Below are 14,651 nucleotides of genomic sequence, written 5' to 3' on the forward strand. Positions count from 1 at the left end.
TAGCTATGTACAATGTATCAGTCTGGAGCTCACAGAGCATTGTCTACACTGGATACAGCTGGGAGCAGGACTAACTATGTACAATGTATCAGTCTGAAGCTCACAGAGCATTGTCTACACTGGAGTTTTAGACTACACGATTCTGCGCTTTTCATATATTTGCTGCGACATCATCTCATAGTTACATCTACCAAGTGTTTATAAAGTCACAGTCCATCAATCTACATGAAAGCAAAAAAAAAAAAAAAAAATACAAAATCTCTGCCAATTCCAAGATTAACTCCTCTTTATTAAAAAGGTGAAATTACAAAAATTCATCTACTTAAAATACTGTTTATTTGTGATCGGACATGAATTAGCGATACAACTATCAGCAATTTCCAGGGTAAGGTATATATATTTCCACAGGACAGATTCTCAGAATGGCTCATTGTGTACGCTGAAGCGAGTATATAGAGGCATCTGCATGGGGGGAGGGGAAGGTGCATAGAGCAGGAGACCGCTTCTTACAAAAAAATCCTTCTGCACATTGCATACATATAGATATACTTTATATAGACATTTCTGTATACATTTTATTATTTAGAAAACAGGTTGTTATGTGTAGCATAGTTCACAGACTCTCGTTCCTACTGTTGTAATACAACAAAAAAATAAAAAAAAAACGCATAAAAAACACAAATGAGATAAAGCAACGTAAAAGGCATCCGACAGAAAACATAGGAGTCCTGGAGATTTGCACGTAGGAAATTTTTTTTTTTTTTTTCGTGCTTATCTTACAAGTAATATTGGTTTGTCCAGTCTGGATCCAGATGACGCACAATGAGAGAACAAGGGATTTGTTTTTTGCAATATTTCTCAATATCGCTTAATAGGAAACAATTCATACAACTCAGCGCAGCTGCGCATTCTTCACACCTGTCTTGGGTTACCTATACATTTAGGATAGTGTTTGCCAACCTGTGGCTCTCTAGCTTGTGCAAAACTACAACTCCCAGCATGCCTGGACAGCCAAAGCTTTAGCTGTCCAGGTATGATGGGCGTTGTAGTTTTGCAACAGCCGGAGAGCCGAGGTTCCCTACCCCTGGGTCTCTCCAGAAGCTGCAAAACTACAACTCCCAGCATGCCCTGACAGTCCAACTGCGATTCTTCAGCACAGGGATGGGGAATCTTTGACCCTCCTGCTCTTGCAAAACTACAGTTCCCATCACACCTGGGCAAAGCTTAGGCAGTTGGAGTTGGAGGGTCACAGGTTAAAAAATACTGATTTAAAAGGATTAAAGCAATGCAAATGAATAAAATAAAATAAAAATTGGAGGAAAAAAAATAAAGGGGGAATTAAAAGTAAAAGGAAAACTGCTAAGTTAAATTGAAAAAAATAGTAAATTTAAAAGAAAATAAATTTGAAAAGTTAAAAAAAAAGGTATAAATAAAATTTTAGAAAGTTGAAATTGAGAAGAATTTGAAAAAGAAAAAATGAAGAAAAATAAAGGAAAAAAAAAAAGAAATGTAAGAAAATAAATTGGATTTTTTTTTAACCCTACACAATATAATAAAATTGTAATTAAAATGAAGACTAAAATTCTCCCATTTAAGAAGTGCGGTGTAAATAAAGGTGGATGATAAGGCAGATGATGAGATCAGGTGGTTATTATACTAGTGATACAAGGGAAATGGCCGCAGTGACGTCTCCACCATCAGTAGTTCTGGGGTTACAGATCACTGGGGGTCTAATAATGGAGGGGGGGATTCTTTATGTCATATTTCGGAGCTGGCGGACTTGCACTATCACCTTGAGAAGTAACAGCTGATTGAGAAAACAAAAACCTTGTAACAAAAATAAACCGGAGGACAATGGAGGCCGAGCTGCCTATGGAGGGGGTGAGGGCGAGCGCCGCTCCTGGGTAACATCCGCTGGACCGGTTAGTGTTGGAGCCGGAAGGGATTGGGTCGGGCTCAACACCCTGATGACATCCCGACCAATCAGAACTTTTTACAAAGTGACAGGTTAAGGCCCCAATACACAGACATGTGTCAGCCAAACCTAATTTTGGTGGGACCGTCCAACCATCTGACATGTACAGGGGTCTCCCGTCCAACCAGCTGACATGTACAGTGGTCTCCCCTCCAACCATCTGACATGTACAGGGGTCTCCCCTCCAACCATCTGACATGTACAGGGATCTCCCCTCCAACCATCTGACATGTACAGGGGTCTCCCGTCCAACCATCTGACATGTACAGGGGTCTCCCCTCCAACCATCTGACATGTACAGGGGTCTCCCCTCCAACCATCTGACATGTACAGGGGTCTCCCGTCCAACCATCTGACATGTACAGTGGTCTCCCCTCCAACCATCTGACATGTACAGTGGTCTCCCAACCCTCCCCTGAATAAACACGTCAGAGGAGAAAACTTCAGGCATTTTTCACTTTAACTGCATCATCCTTTTGTTCCCAGGGAGATAAGTTGCCATACAAGGAGTCTGGCAGCAGCTTCTCCTCTCTCCCCATTGAGAATACATGCACATGTGTATAGGGGGGATCTCGGGAGAGCCGGCTGTCAGCCATCGCTTGTATATGGCCACCTTTACAGTCTCATTGCACCTACCTGACACCGGCCTTTACATTCACATCACTGACCCTTAATAAACAAAAAAAAAACAAAAAAAAACACATGTCGCCTCCTCTCTACATCCTACAATATCCTACCTACATATATCATACATATCCACACTGTACAATCAGCGACCACGCAGACCCCCCCCCCCCCCCCCTCAGCGCCAACCACCGGCCCAAACTCTAAGTCACCGCAGTATCCAAAAATCTTAAAGTTTTAAAATCTTTTCTCTCTTCTACAGGAATTAAAATAATCTATGGAAAAAAATAGATTCTTCTTTAAATTTATTTCTAAAACCAAATTAAAATTCTCTGCAAATTATTATAAAAATATTTATTTTCAGGAATCTTTTCAGGAATTTTTTTTTAACTTCTGAACAAGCACTTTGTATTTATTCCTGGGTTTGGTTCAAGCTGTAAATGATTCTATTTGCTCAGATCGGGATATAGGTCACATTTATATATATACGTTTTTTTTTTCTATAAGGCCTGAGTGGTATTCTGCAAAATTAGATTTTGGACATAAATTATTTTTTTAAGCCATATTGAAATTTAAATGATTTCTGGTTTAAAATAATCCACAGCACACGTGAAAAAAAAACTTTAAAAAAATTAAAATAATTTCACGCCACCACTCTGTAACACCAGTAATAACACTTCCTCCTGTTCCCGCTTGTGCAAAAAAAAAAAATATATATATTTTTTTTGAGAAGCCCTTTGGCAGCATATAGTTAAATACATTTGGCAATTTAAAAAAAAATTCAAAATAAATTTTTAAAAATTCATTCTACTTCTCCCTGGAAAGTAATGCCTACATTTTCAGCTGCTTCTTAAGTTATTGATAAAAATATGTGGTGGATAGTCAGGAGATTCAGCCAGGAGCGTGTGTTGTACCCTGCCGTGCTATATGGTGCAGCATTATTGATCCTCAGAGATGAAGGAGGCAACTCAGCTATATCTGTGGTGGTGACCGCAGACCCGGCCGCCCATGCCCTTCCCCTGCCGCGTCGGGCCTGCGCTCACACAATACAATCATATACAGGGAGATGACATATTCCAGTTTACACTATTCCAGCTGCGTAAAAAAAAAAATTCACAAAAAACCTTCCCCTGAAAGCAACGCGTTAGATCCGGCCGGGTGCATATATAGTGTATGTGGCGCACACCGCCATCTTTATTGTGTGCGTCATGGTGATTCTCTAGAAAATAACTTGAAATGTGTAAAATAAAATAAAAAAAAATTGTGTTTTTTTACCTGTCTCTTTTGTAGCATAAAAAATGAAATAAAAGTAAAATGCACAAAAATTTACGAGCTGGTTCTGCAATAGTCCAGGATGGGGAGGGGGAGGGGACTGAGCTTCCGCCAGCGCCCCCTACAGACAGGTGGAAGCTCATGGTGGCTGCTGGAGGTGACGGCTTTGTACACCAAACACAGAGAGGAGAGCGGGAGAATGGCTGCGTTCTGGAAACCCCAATGTCCCAGAAGAGAACAGCGCCCCCTCCAGCATGAAACTGGTTTCACCTATCAAGCCCCCCGATTCCCGCCGTGCGAGGGTTATGCCTCCAGCTTATCCTTCTTTTTGTTCTTCTTCAGGAAGGACGGGGTGCGGAACTTCTTCTTCTTCTTGTTGGGGGATTTGGAGGGAGACCCTTCGGGGGTCAGCTCCCCTTCAATGAACTTCTCGGTGCTCCGCAAAGTGATCTCTATGTTGTCCCCCATGTTCAGCTGGCTGACGCGGAGGGTCAGGTCTTCCTCTGTATCATGTTTTCCGCCATCTTTGCCATTCAACACGATGGGGGAGTCTTTCTGAAACACTGAATCCTCGAGGAGCTCTGAGAGGTAGGAAATGTAACGTTAGTACAGGAAGAGAACAACACCCCCCCCTCCCTCCCCCAAACCTTAGGGTCCTGCAGAGATCACACACCCTGAGCAAGCAATGTGGGGATCTGAACCAGGACAGGCCACATGACAGCCCACATTGAGACTGACAGATTTCAGTCCTTACTCAAAAACAGTGCCACCCTTATTCTAGGTTGAGAATGGTATTGCAGCTCAGCCACAATCACATGAATCTGCAATACCAGACACAACCTATGGACAAGTGCAGCACTGTTTTTCTAATCCTTTAAAGGGGGTATGCAGCATTAGAAAAAGTACAGCTACTTTCTTGCAAAAACAGCGCCACCCCTGTCCTCAGGTTGCGTGTGGTATTACAATTCAGCTCTATTCACTTCAATGGAACTGGGCAGGAACCCCTACACCCAAACTGAGGACAGGAGTGACACAGTTTCTAGAAGAAAGCGGTTATGTTTTTCTAAGCCTGGAGAACCCCTTAAACATGTAATACCCTTATATCAGAATGAAGATTGTTGCATAATCTAGGACCTTATCAATAAAGCTGATTGATAACTGCACAGGGCACATGTAGTTTCTGACACCGGGTGTGTCCATGAATGAGGATGATGTATATGGGTGCAGTCACCAAATGAACTAAATATTGAGAAATTCCCCTTTAAATGGGTTTATACAGGACTAAAGAACATGGCTGCTTTCTTCCACCGCCACACACCTGAGCACAGGTTGTGTGTCATATTGCAGCTAATTGTGCTGCAATATAAAAGTAAATGAAGCCAAGCTGCAATACCACTAAGCACCTTTGGACAAGTACGGCGCTGTTTATGGAAGAAAGTGGCCATGTTATCTAATCCTGGGTTTGCAGCGCACCAGATGGGATTTGCAGAGCGTATTAGGTACAATACCTGTGGAGCTTACTGGCGTCGGGGGTGGGGACTGAGTTACTGGGGCAGAAGAGTCGTCTTCTGACATTAGATCATGCTCAGCATCTGTGGGGTTAAACTGGGTTAGTTTACATGCAGAGAGAGTGCACAGTGTTAAAGAGATGGAAACATGCAATGAGAGCACCAGATCCTGTGTGTCGGTTTCTGTGGTCCACAAGACACAAAGAAGAGACCCCCTCAGACCATCTTCATCTGTGAGGCGCTCCGGCTGCGGGATCTTTCCACAATTAGCTGTTTGCATTGGGGGGAACCAGAACTCTTAAAGGGTTTTTCCACCATAACAAGAGGTGCCGTAAGTTACATTACACAGCACCTGCAGTAGGGACTAACTAAAGCTCTAAAGAATGATATGCATGTCTGACCTGAGGCCTGGATGGGAGTTACATGAGCTGTAAGGGGTTAATTCATGCACAATGTGGATGAATATGGAAAAGATGAGGGCGTTACAGGGCAGCAGAGCAGCTGCAGATTGTCACCAGACGTTTGTGGGTCAGCTCACCTTGTGTCCCGTTTTCGCCTCCTTTCTCCTCCACTAGTAACTGGCTGAATGGATTTGGCGGGGGAGGAGGCGCATTCTCATCCTCTTCAAAGTGCGTCATCTTCAGGAGAGGGAACAAGAGACGATGAGGAAATCCGGATCTAGATCACAGTCTATTATTACCCGCCCCAACCTACAGACGTCCCCTCACCCGTCCCAACCTACAGACGTCCCCTCACCCGTCCCAACCTACAGACGTCCCCTCACCCGTCCCAACCTACAGACGTCCCCTCACCCGTCCCAACCTACAGACGTCCCCTCACCCGTCCCAACCTACAGACGTCCCCTCACCCGTCCCAACCTACAGACGTCCCCTCACCCGTCCCAACCTACAGACGTCCCCTCACCCGTCCCAACCTACAGACGTCCCCTCACCCGTCCCAACCTACAGACGTCCCCTCACCCGTCCCAACCTACAGACGTCCCCTCACCCGTCCCAACCTACAGACGTCCCCTCACCCGTCCCAACCTACAGACGTCCCCTCACCCGTCCCAACCTACAGACGTCCCCTCACCAGTCCCCAATCTAGTGACATCACCTTACCTGACTCCAAACTAGTGACGTCCCCTTACCTGCCCCAACTTAATGACGTCACCGTACTTGACTCCAACCTCATGACATCATCAGTCCCAAACCAGATGTCACTGTACCTGCCCCTAACCTAGTGACATCACGATGCCTGCCCTAACCTAGAGACGTCGCCTCCCCCGCCCCAACCTAGAGACGTCGCCTCCCCCGCCCCAACCTAGAGACGTCGCCTCCCCCGCCCCAACCTAGAGACGTCGCCTCCCCCGCCCCAACCTAGAGACGTCGCCTCCCCCGCCCCAACCTAGAGACGTCGCCTCCCCCGCCCCAACCTAGAGACGTCGCCTCCCCCGCCCCAACCTAGAGACGTCGCCTCCCCCGCCCCAACCTAGAGACGTCGCCTCCCCCGCCCCGACCTAGAGACATCACCTCCCCCGCCCCGACCTAGAGACGTCACCTCCCCCACCCAGACCTAGAGACGTCACCTCCCCCGCCCCAACCTAAAGAGGTCACTTGCCCCATCCTAGTGTCTCCATTTCATGTCAGAAGTTGAAAAAACTTTTGGTACACTATATGGTAAAACTGAATCTAGATACTTACAGGAGGCGGCTTTTCCACCACAATCCCTGCCAGCACTTGTGACTGTGGTCCGGCCGTCTTTAGATCGTACCGATTTTGCTCCCGGATCTACAAGAAAGTAACAAGTAGATAAAACACATGAACCAGTAATAGTTCTCTTATCTCTCCATCACCATGAGATGCAAGCTGTGGCATTTAAGCTGTTGCAGAACTACAACTCTCATCAGCTGAAGAGCCATAGGTGGAGTAACCTTATGGGGCAGCAGAGTCCATCACCCTGCAATCACCTTGTTTCTCTTCTGCAGAACATCTGTCGGGTTGGTGTTTAATGGAACAAACTGGTTGGGATCTTCTATTTTGATGGGACAACCGCTGGAATTTTTGTTGAGCTCCTCGGCTTTCATCCACTGCAAAGAAAGGAAGGACAGAAGGATCAGGGAGGGGACAGATATTACACCAAAAGCTCTGATAATCCTCCCCCACCATCCTCATCTTATTGATTCATGAATGCAATTCCAAAACCACAGGATATAGAGGTATATGGAGAGTTTAGTGATCCCCCCCCCTAGATTGCACAGAAGCAGCCAGAAGACCCCACAGGTCTCACCATGATCTTTGTTCTCGGACTCATCTCTCCATTCATAGATTCCTCAGGGACGTGGACTCTTAAGTACGTGTTAGGAGTGTTAAGCCAACGCGTCTTCTCCCTCTGCTGCTTCTGTGCCAGGTACTTTAGCGGAGAACGTGGCATCCCCTGCTCATCTTCAAAGGAGAAGGCTGTGACAGTGGCGGGGATTTCCACCTCGCTCTTGTGACGCGGCTTCTCTCGTGTCAATGGCTGCCGGTACGCGTACCCCGTCCTGTACCCCTGCAGGGAAAGCAGAGAGTGTATTGTGACCGGAGCTAAAGCTGCTTCCATAAATAAGAAAAGCTGCATTTACTGATACTGAAGAGCAGTTCTGCCTAATGGCCACTAGATGGTGCTGTGAGATTATGAATACAGCAATAATAAAATGATTATGAAATGAGGTAGAAGAAAAAGGCAGAAATACAAATAAGGACGGAATCCATAAAAATGTGCAAAATCAGAGGGGTGTTCCCAACGCCAAAAAGTTATCCCACATCTACAGGATAGGTAATAACAATGCATCAGTGGGGTAACCAGCAGATGGACACCCACAGATCAGCTTGCTATACCTTATCCTGTGGAGTTGGCAACAACCACTCCAGAGAATTTTTTTTCCCTTTCAAATCAACAGGTTTCAGAAAGTTAGAGATTTGTAAATTACTTCAATTTACTTCTGACAGACAGACAGATGCGGCAGCAAAGACCAACTGTGTCAGGCTGGAGAGAATACAGCACTTTAGTACTGGAAGACTGAAGGTTTGTAAAATAACTTTCTGAAACCAGCTGATTTGAAAGAACAATTTTTGTACCCATTTAAACCCATCCGTTGTAGTTGCAGCCCAGTTGCAGTACTACATAACAGCCACTAGATGGTGCTGTGCTGCAAAATAAATTGAAAGCTAACCGAACCGTATCTAAAAATGAATTGTAATTCCTTTGGGCCCCTGTGCTTGTCCTAGTTCATAAAAGCCCCTGCAAGAGAAACACTTAGCAGGTTAGACATCTCTAACCTGCTGATATGTCCATATAGTGCACAGGGATGCTTCTAACCTGCTGATATGTCCATATAGTGCACAGGGATGCTTCTAACCTGCTCATAGGAAACATGACATGATGGGATATTTACCAGATTGTCCAGCATTCTCATCAGAGACTCAAACTCCAGCTCCCCAACTTTCCACTTGTGCTGTCCTTCCATGTTCACCCCTCCCCCGCCACCTGCGGCCAAGGAATGTGTGAGGGGCTTATACTTCTCCAGGTCTAACATTAGGAGGTTGTTGATGCCTCCAGCCCCGGCCAGGGCATGTACCTGCAAAAAACAGAACATGAGTGGAGCAGAGAGAACCCCAGAAAGCAGGACTCTCCCATAATGGCAGTCCTGCTGCATCCAGAGACTAATGGTGTAATCCCAGGCACGGAGCAGGAATGACTGAATACTGAACCTGTACTGCCTGGGGCAAACTGCAGCAAAGAATATATGGGAGGAGGACCCCTTTAAGGTTACACACAACACAATTATTAGACAAATAAGTGACAATTATGTGTTAAAGGGGTATTCCACTCAAACATACCTTAAGACATGTTGCTGCCCATGGTGAGACTAACAATTCCTTCCATACTCGTTATTATCTATTCAGTCTCCTTCCTCCAGTTCTCAGCTGCTGCTTTTTGCAGAGGACACAAAAATCTGTGTGTGAGCTTTTCTCTCTATCTCCCCCGCCCCATCTTAGACGGCTGATGTAAACACTGTAGCTTCTTTGTAATGCTGGGAGGGTTAATCTGGGCTACAATATTGCAGATACAGCCTGCCAAGGGGCTTGTTTACATTAGCCATCTCAAAGGGGGGGGGGGGGGACAGAGAGAAAAACTCTCACACATTTTTATGTCTTCAGTAGATAACAGCAGCAGCTGAGAACTGGAGGAAGGAGACTAAATAGATAATAACAAGAATGGAAGGAATTTATAGTCTCACCATGGGCAGCAACATATCAAAAGGTATGTTTGAGTGGAATACCCCTTTAACACATAGTTGTCACTTATTTGTCTAATAATTGTGTAGTGTGTAACCTTAAAGGGGTCCTCCTCGCATATATTCTTTGCTGCAGTTTGACCCAGGCAGTACAGGTTCAGTATTCAGTGATTCCTGCTTCGGATTACACCATTAGTAATAGGAGACTGAATAGATAATAACAAGTATGGAAGGAATTGTTAGTCTCATGATGGACAGCAACATATCAAAAGTTATTTGTGAGTGGAGTACCCCTAAAAGGGGCTCCCAAGCGAAATAAGTGATCCTGAGAGTAGCACTTGGCCCTCCTACTACATAGTGAACACTGCTGAGAACAGCGCCATCCACAGACAGACACAGAAACCGTTGGCTCCCATACAAGTGTACAGGAGTAACCAGGCCCGGCCTGTGGACAGACCCTCAATCATATAAGCCTGGAAGAGAGTAAGGGTACAAACACACACACCGTATACGCAGCAAATATGCAGCAGATTTGATGGTGCAGATTTGATGCGGTGTTCACTTATTTAGATCTAATCTGCTGCGTATTTGTTGCGTATTTGCTGCGTATCGCAGCAGTAAATACGATGCATATACGGTGTGTGTGTTTATACCCTAAGGGTAAAGAGCCCCTGAAGGGAGGGGTCATGAGAGTACATGCTATTTATTAAAGAGGAAGTTTTTTCTTTCAAATCAACTGGTGTCAGAAAGTGCCAGAGGCTGGTAATTTACTTCTACAAAAAAATCTCAGGTCTTTCAGTACTTATCAGCTGCTGTATGTCCTGCAGGAAGTGGTGTATTCTTTCCAGTCTGACACAGTGCTCTCTGCTGCCACCTCTGTCCATGTCAGGAATTGTACAGAGCAGGAGAGGTTTTCTATGGGGATTTGCTGCTGCTCTGGATAGTTCCTGACATGGAGTGGAGAGAATACACCACTTCCTGCAGGACATACAGCAGCTGATAAGTACTGGAAGACTGGAGATTCTTTTATTGGAGTAAATTATAAATCTCTTGCATCAGTTGATTTGAAAGAAAACATGTTTGGTGACCTACTCCTTTAAAATTTCTTAACGTCTTACAGGACATTCTGCAAAATCTCTTCTGTCCAGACTGAAAGGGGAAAAAGCGTCCAGCAGGAATCTCTGCAATGTGTCCTTGAGTCGTAGCATTTTCTACAGACAACGGTCACCTCTATACTCCCATATTGTGCTCAGATAATGAAGGGGACAAAGCAGCGGGGTCCTCCGAGGAAACTGGCAGCATAATGAATACAGCTCTGGAGGTCTACTGAGTATATGACGAGTAGTAACCGAGGTCAGAGAAGTGATAGTGTGGTGAGTGATCGGCGGCCGTTACCTGGACCTCACAGGCCAGCTGCACGTTGAAGATGTAATGGAACGCTTCCTCCACGGTTTCCCCCAGAGCCATCACCCCGTGATTCCGGAGCACCAACACCTGCAGAGGGAAAGGAGAAGCCTCCATGTATAAGTGTCCCCAAACCTGTAGGGGCATTACATCCTGGCACCTACCACCTTAGGAGTGCACTGAACATCTGCAACAGGATGCCTGTTCCACCATCGGGACGCTATTGATAAGTATTGCTGGTTTTCAGACACATGTATACTTTGTGCTTTTGTGCTATTGAGCATTTAATAATCCAGTGATAGTAGGATGCAGCCATCAGCTGCTTGACTGGGCTAATTGCAAACAATATATTGTATCTTAGCATGCCTGTCACATTCATGTAAATGACTATTTTCTGCTATATCCTGGCATTTGGGTACTGACTCCCAAGAGTCCTATTGGTGGTATTCACTTGCTGTAATACTTAGGATTTCTATTGTCCTGATTACTAGTACTGGCATCATCCCATGTGTATTCTGAGACACACATGTGTCACTGAGTTACTCCTCAGCATTATCCAGCAATCCACCGGAGGTGGTGCAGGTGGTTTTGTGCTGTACATCTATCGCACTACATTTTCTTTTGTTGTTATTGTTTGTTGTACACCACTATATCCCTGATGATCCTGTTATTATTTGTACAGGTGAAACGCGTTGGATTCCCTTTTTTTGAATATTGGTTTGGTGTGGTACCCCATTTTGTGTGATTCACATTTTGTGTTTGTTTGTGTCTTGTCCTGCACTTAGAGGAGGGAAGGGAACGTCATCGTGGTTGGGGCCACCCTTTTAAGGAGGTGGGTCACCCCAAAAGGTAGGGAAAGTATCACAATCTAGGAGTGGACAGAGTGCACCTTGTCCTCTCGTGTGTTTCCCTTCTAATAAGTTCCGTTGTTTCTACATTTACACTGTTATTTTCCTAAGTACGGTGATTTTGATTCAGATTGGTGATTCTATTTATTTGAGCTATATATACCTTTCTTTTTTATTCTTGTCTTGATTAAAAGTTATGTTTTAGTTCCTAAGTGCTTACTTTGTTATGAATTAAATTTGTTGCTTTATAGTAGCACAGGAGTGTGTATATCGGCGTGGAGGACGTTACCCCCTCGTATATCTAATTGGGTTTTCTGTGGAATTCCCCAAACCTGTAGCCAAACTACAACTCCCAGCATGCCCTGACAGCCTTCGGCTGGAAGTTGTAGTTTTGCATCATAGATTGGAGATTACTTTTCTAGAAGCTGTAAGCTGTATACAAGCTACCGGATATACTGGATGTCTATGAACCCGGCCTAACAAACCCGCAGCTGTGAGATGTATCAGGTCAGGACAAGATATCAGCCAGGTTTCCATACACTGACAGCAAACAGTGTTACTGTATCCACATAGAGTAAGTAGTAGTTGTTACCTTAGAGCTGGGCCCCAGAACTTTCTGCAGCTGGATCCTCTCCTGCTGCTCGTCCAGAGAACCCTGGTAGTTGTAGTACGCCACGTCACCCAGCAGCAAGGCCTCCTGGGAGATGGGCAGGATTCCGCACTTCATGGAGGAGACCTGACGAGCAGAGGAAGAGAAGGATGAGTATGAGAGTGTGTGTGTGTGTATGTATATATATATATATATATATATATATATATATATATATATGTATCTGACATTACTGCACTGGTAGGCTACATTCACATGAGGACAAAGTCAGGACCTGTTTGCTCCTATTGGGTTAGACTAGGTTCACACTGCGTTTTTGCACTCTGCTTGCAGTCAGTGAATAGGAATCTTCATTATTGACTTCCAATTGATGCTTTTCATCAGCCCTGGTCATGTGATACCAGACACCTGATATCCGTACTGGCATTGGGGCGCGTCACATGACCAAGACTATGGGAAGCAGATGAGGACCATTCCTACTGAGTGACAGCAAGCAGAGATCCTGATAACTGATGCAGGTATATAAGGAAACTACATAACATTATAATATAGGAAAAATATGAAACCCTTTACAGAACCCACCTCTGGTGCTATTAGGATATATGTATGGCTAGAGACCATCATAAGAGATCTATGGATCCATCTAGTTCCTCTCCATCCTATCTATCTATCTCCCTATCTATCTCCCTATCTATCTCCCTATCTATCTCCCTATCTATCTCCCTATCTATCTCCCTATCTATCTCCCTATCTATCTCCCTATCTATCTCCCTATCTATCTCCCTATCTATCTCCCTATCTATCTCCCTATCTATCTCCCTATCTATCTCCCTATCTATCTCCCTATCTATCTCCCTATCTATCTCCCTATCTATCTCCCTATCTATCTCCCTATCTATCTCCCTATCTATCTCCCTATCTATCTCCCTATCTATCTCCTTTTCATATCTATCACCTTTTCATATCTATCAAAGCCGATGGTCCCTGTCATACACCTGAATGGCGACCATGTAATCCTATATCCCCTCTGCTAGACATATCAGCTACTTCCTAGGGTGTTGGGGGCATCCCAAAATCAGAAGGGGGGGCGTCAGTGGTGAGGCACCCCAGTAAGCCGCCGGGTCCTAGTGCTAGTGGTTGCAATGCAGAACACCCCTCCAAAGTTCATACGGGGCCGGTGTCACTCACAGCAGCGGTGGCGGGGGTGTGTATATGGATGACACATCGCACATCGGGACGGGTGGAGTAGATGGCCGCGTGGGGGCTGAACCCAGATGGATCGACGCGCAGGTTGGTTGAGCCCTGATCCACCACTTCACCCACGATGTTCAGCTTCACCTGCAAAAGGAAAAGAACGTGATGTCAGGAAGAAGGAATGGAGACGGGGAGGAGGAGGAGGAGGAAACCATGAGAGAAGCCGTGACTGCACCTACCAGGTTAGAGGCGGAGGCCTCAGAGAAGGAGAGGCCTCTGGGAATGATGAGAATGTGATCCTGCTCTTTGCTGACCCGGACCTGCAAGAAGTCACAAAATAAATGTCAGAGATGGTGAAGGAACTCCGACTGTGTCCGCAAGTCAGAGACCATTTACTATTCGGAAAGGTAAACGTTTTAGGCCACGCCCTCTTTGCCAACTTGGCTGGCGTGGCACCGAAAGTGAAATATTCGCACGATTTCAGTGCCAACCATGACAAACACAGCCACACATATATAGCTATTAGCCTAAAGTATCTCTGATTGCTGTCAGTGAATGGAAAGGAGCTGAAGCCCCATCCTGACCATGTGGGCCTCTCTGGCATTGTAGGAGCAGGACCAGGTGTTAGAGGAAACTTTAAGGGGTACGCTGGAGATTTCTTTTTTGAAATCAACTGGTTTCAAAATGACTTCTATTTAAAATCTCCAGTCTTCCAGTACTTATCAGCTGCTGAATGTCCTGCAGGAAGTGGTGTATTCTCTCCAGTCTGACACAGTGCTCTCTGCTGCCACCTCTTTCCATGTCAGGAACTGTCCAGAGCAGGAGAGGTTTTCTATGGGGATTTGCTGCTGCTCTGGACAGTTCCTGACATGGACAGAGGTGGCAGCAGAGAGCGCTGTGTCAGACTGGAGAAAATGCAACACTTCCTGCAGAACAT

The 14,651-nt window shown here is 45.4% G+C and overlaps 1 protein-coding gene across 4 annotated transcripts in view; it reads right to left on the reverse strand.

The window, feature by feature from the left end:
• Positions 1 to 268: 268 nt before the first annotated feature.
• ADD3 (adducin 3) overlaps positions 269 to 14,651 on the reverse strand; it is a 58,961-nt gene continuing 44,578 nt past the window's right edge. For 3 of the 4 annotated variants that reach the window (XM_069979799.1, XM_069979798.1, XM_069979801.1), the window contains 11 exons: positions 13,954 to 14,034; positions 13,709 to 13,858; positions 12,503 to 12,646; positions 11,054 to 11,152; positions 8,816 to 8,998; positions 7,669 to 7,929; positions 7,349 to 7,468; positions 7,083 to 7,169; positions 5,918 to 6,017; positions 5,380 to 5,463; positions 269 to 4,452 (listed from right to left, as the gene is read on the reverse strand). In XM_069979799.1, coding sequence (XP_069835900.1) covers positions 4,175 to 4,452; positions 5,380 to 5,463; positions 5,918 to 6,017; positions 7,083 to 7,169; positions 7,349 to 7,468; positions 7,669 to 7,929; positions 8,816 to 8,998; positions 11,054 to 11,152; positions 12,503 to 12,646; positions 13,709 to 13,858; positions 13,954 to 14,034 — 1,587 coding nt within the window. In that variant the 3' untranslated portion in view covers positions 269 to 4,174. The remainder of the gene's footprint in view (positions 4,453 to 5,379; positions 5,464 to 5,917; positions 6,018 to 7,082; positions 7,170 to 7,348; positions 7,469 to 7,668; positions 7,930 to 8,815; positions 8,999 to 11,053; positions 11,153 to 12,502; positions 12,647 to 13,708; positions 13,859 to 13,953; positions 14,035 to 14,651) is intronic. The other variant, XM_069979800.1, reaches the window with a different exon arrangement.

The sequence above is a fragment of the Dendropsophus ebraccatus genome, chromosome 8 (assembly GCF_027789765.1).
Source record: "Dendropsophus ebraccatus isolate aDenEbr1 chromosome 8, aDenEbr1.pat, whole genome shotgun sequence".
Classification (NCBI taxonomy): Eukaryota; Metazoa; Chordata; class Amphibia; order Anura; family Hylidae; genus Dendropsophus; species Dendropsophus ebraccatus.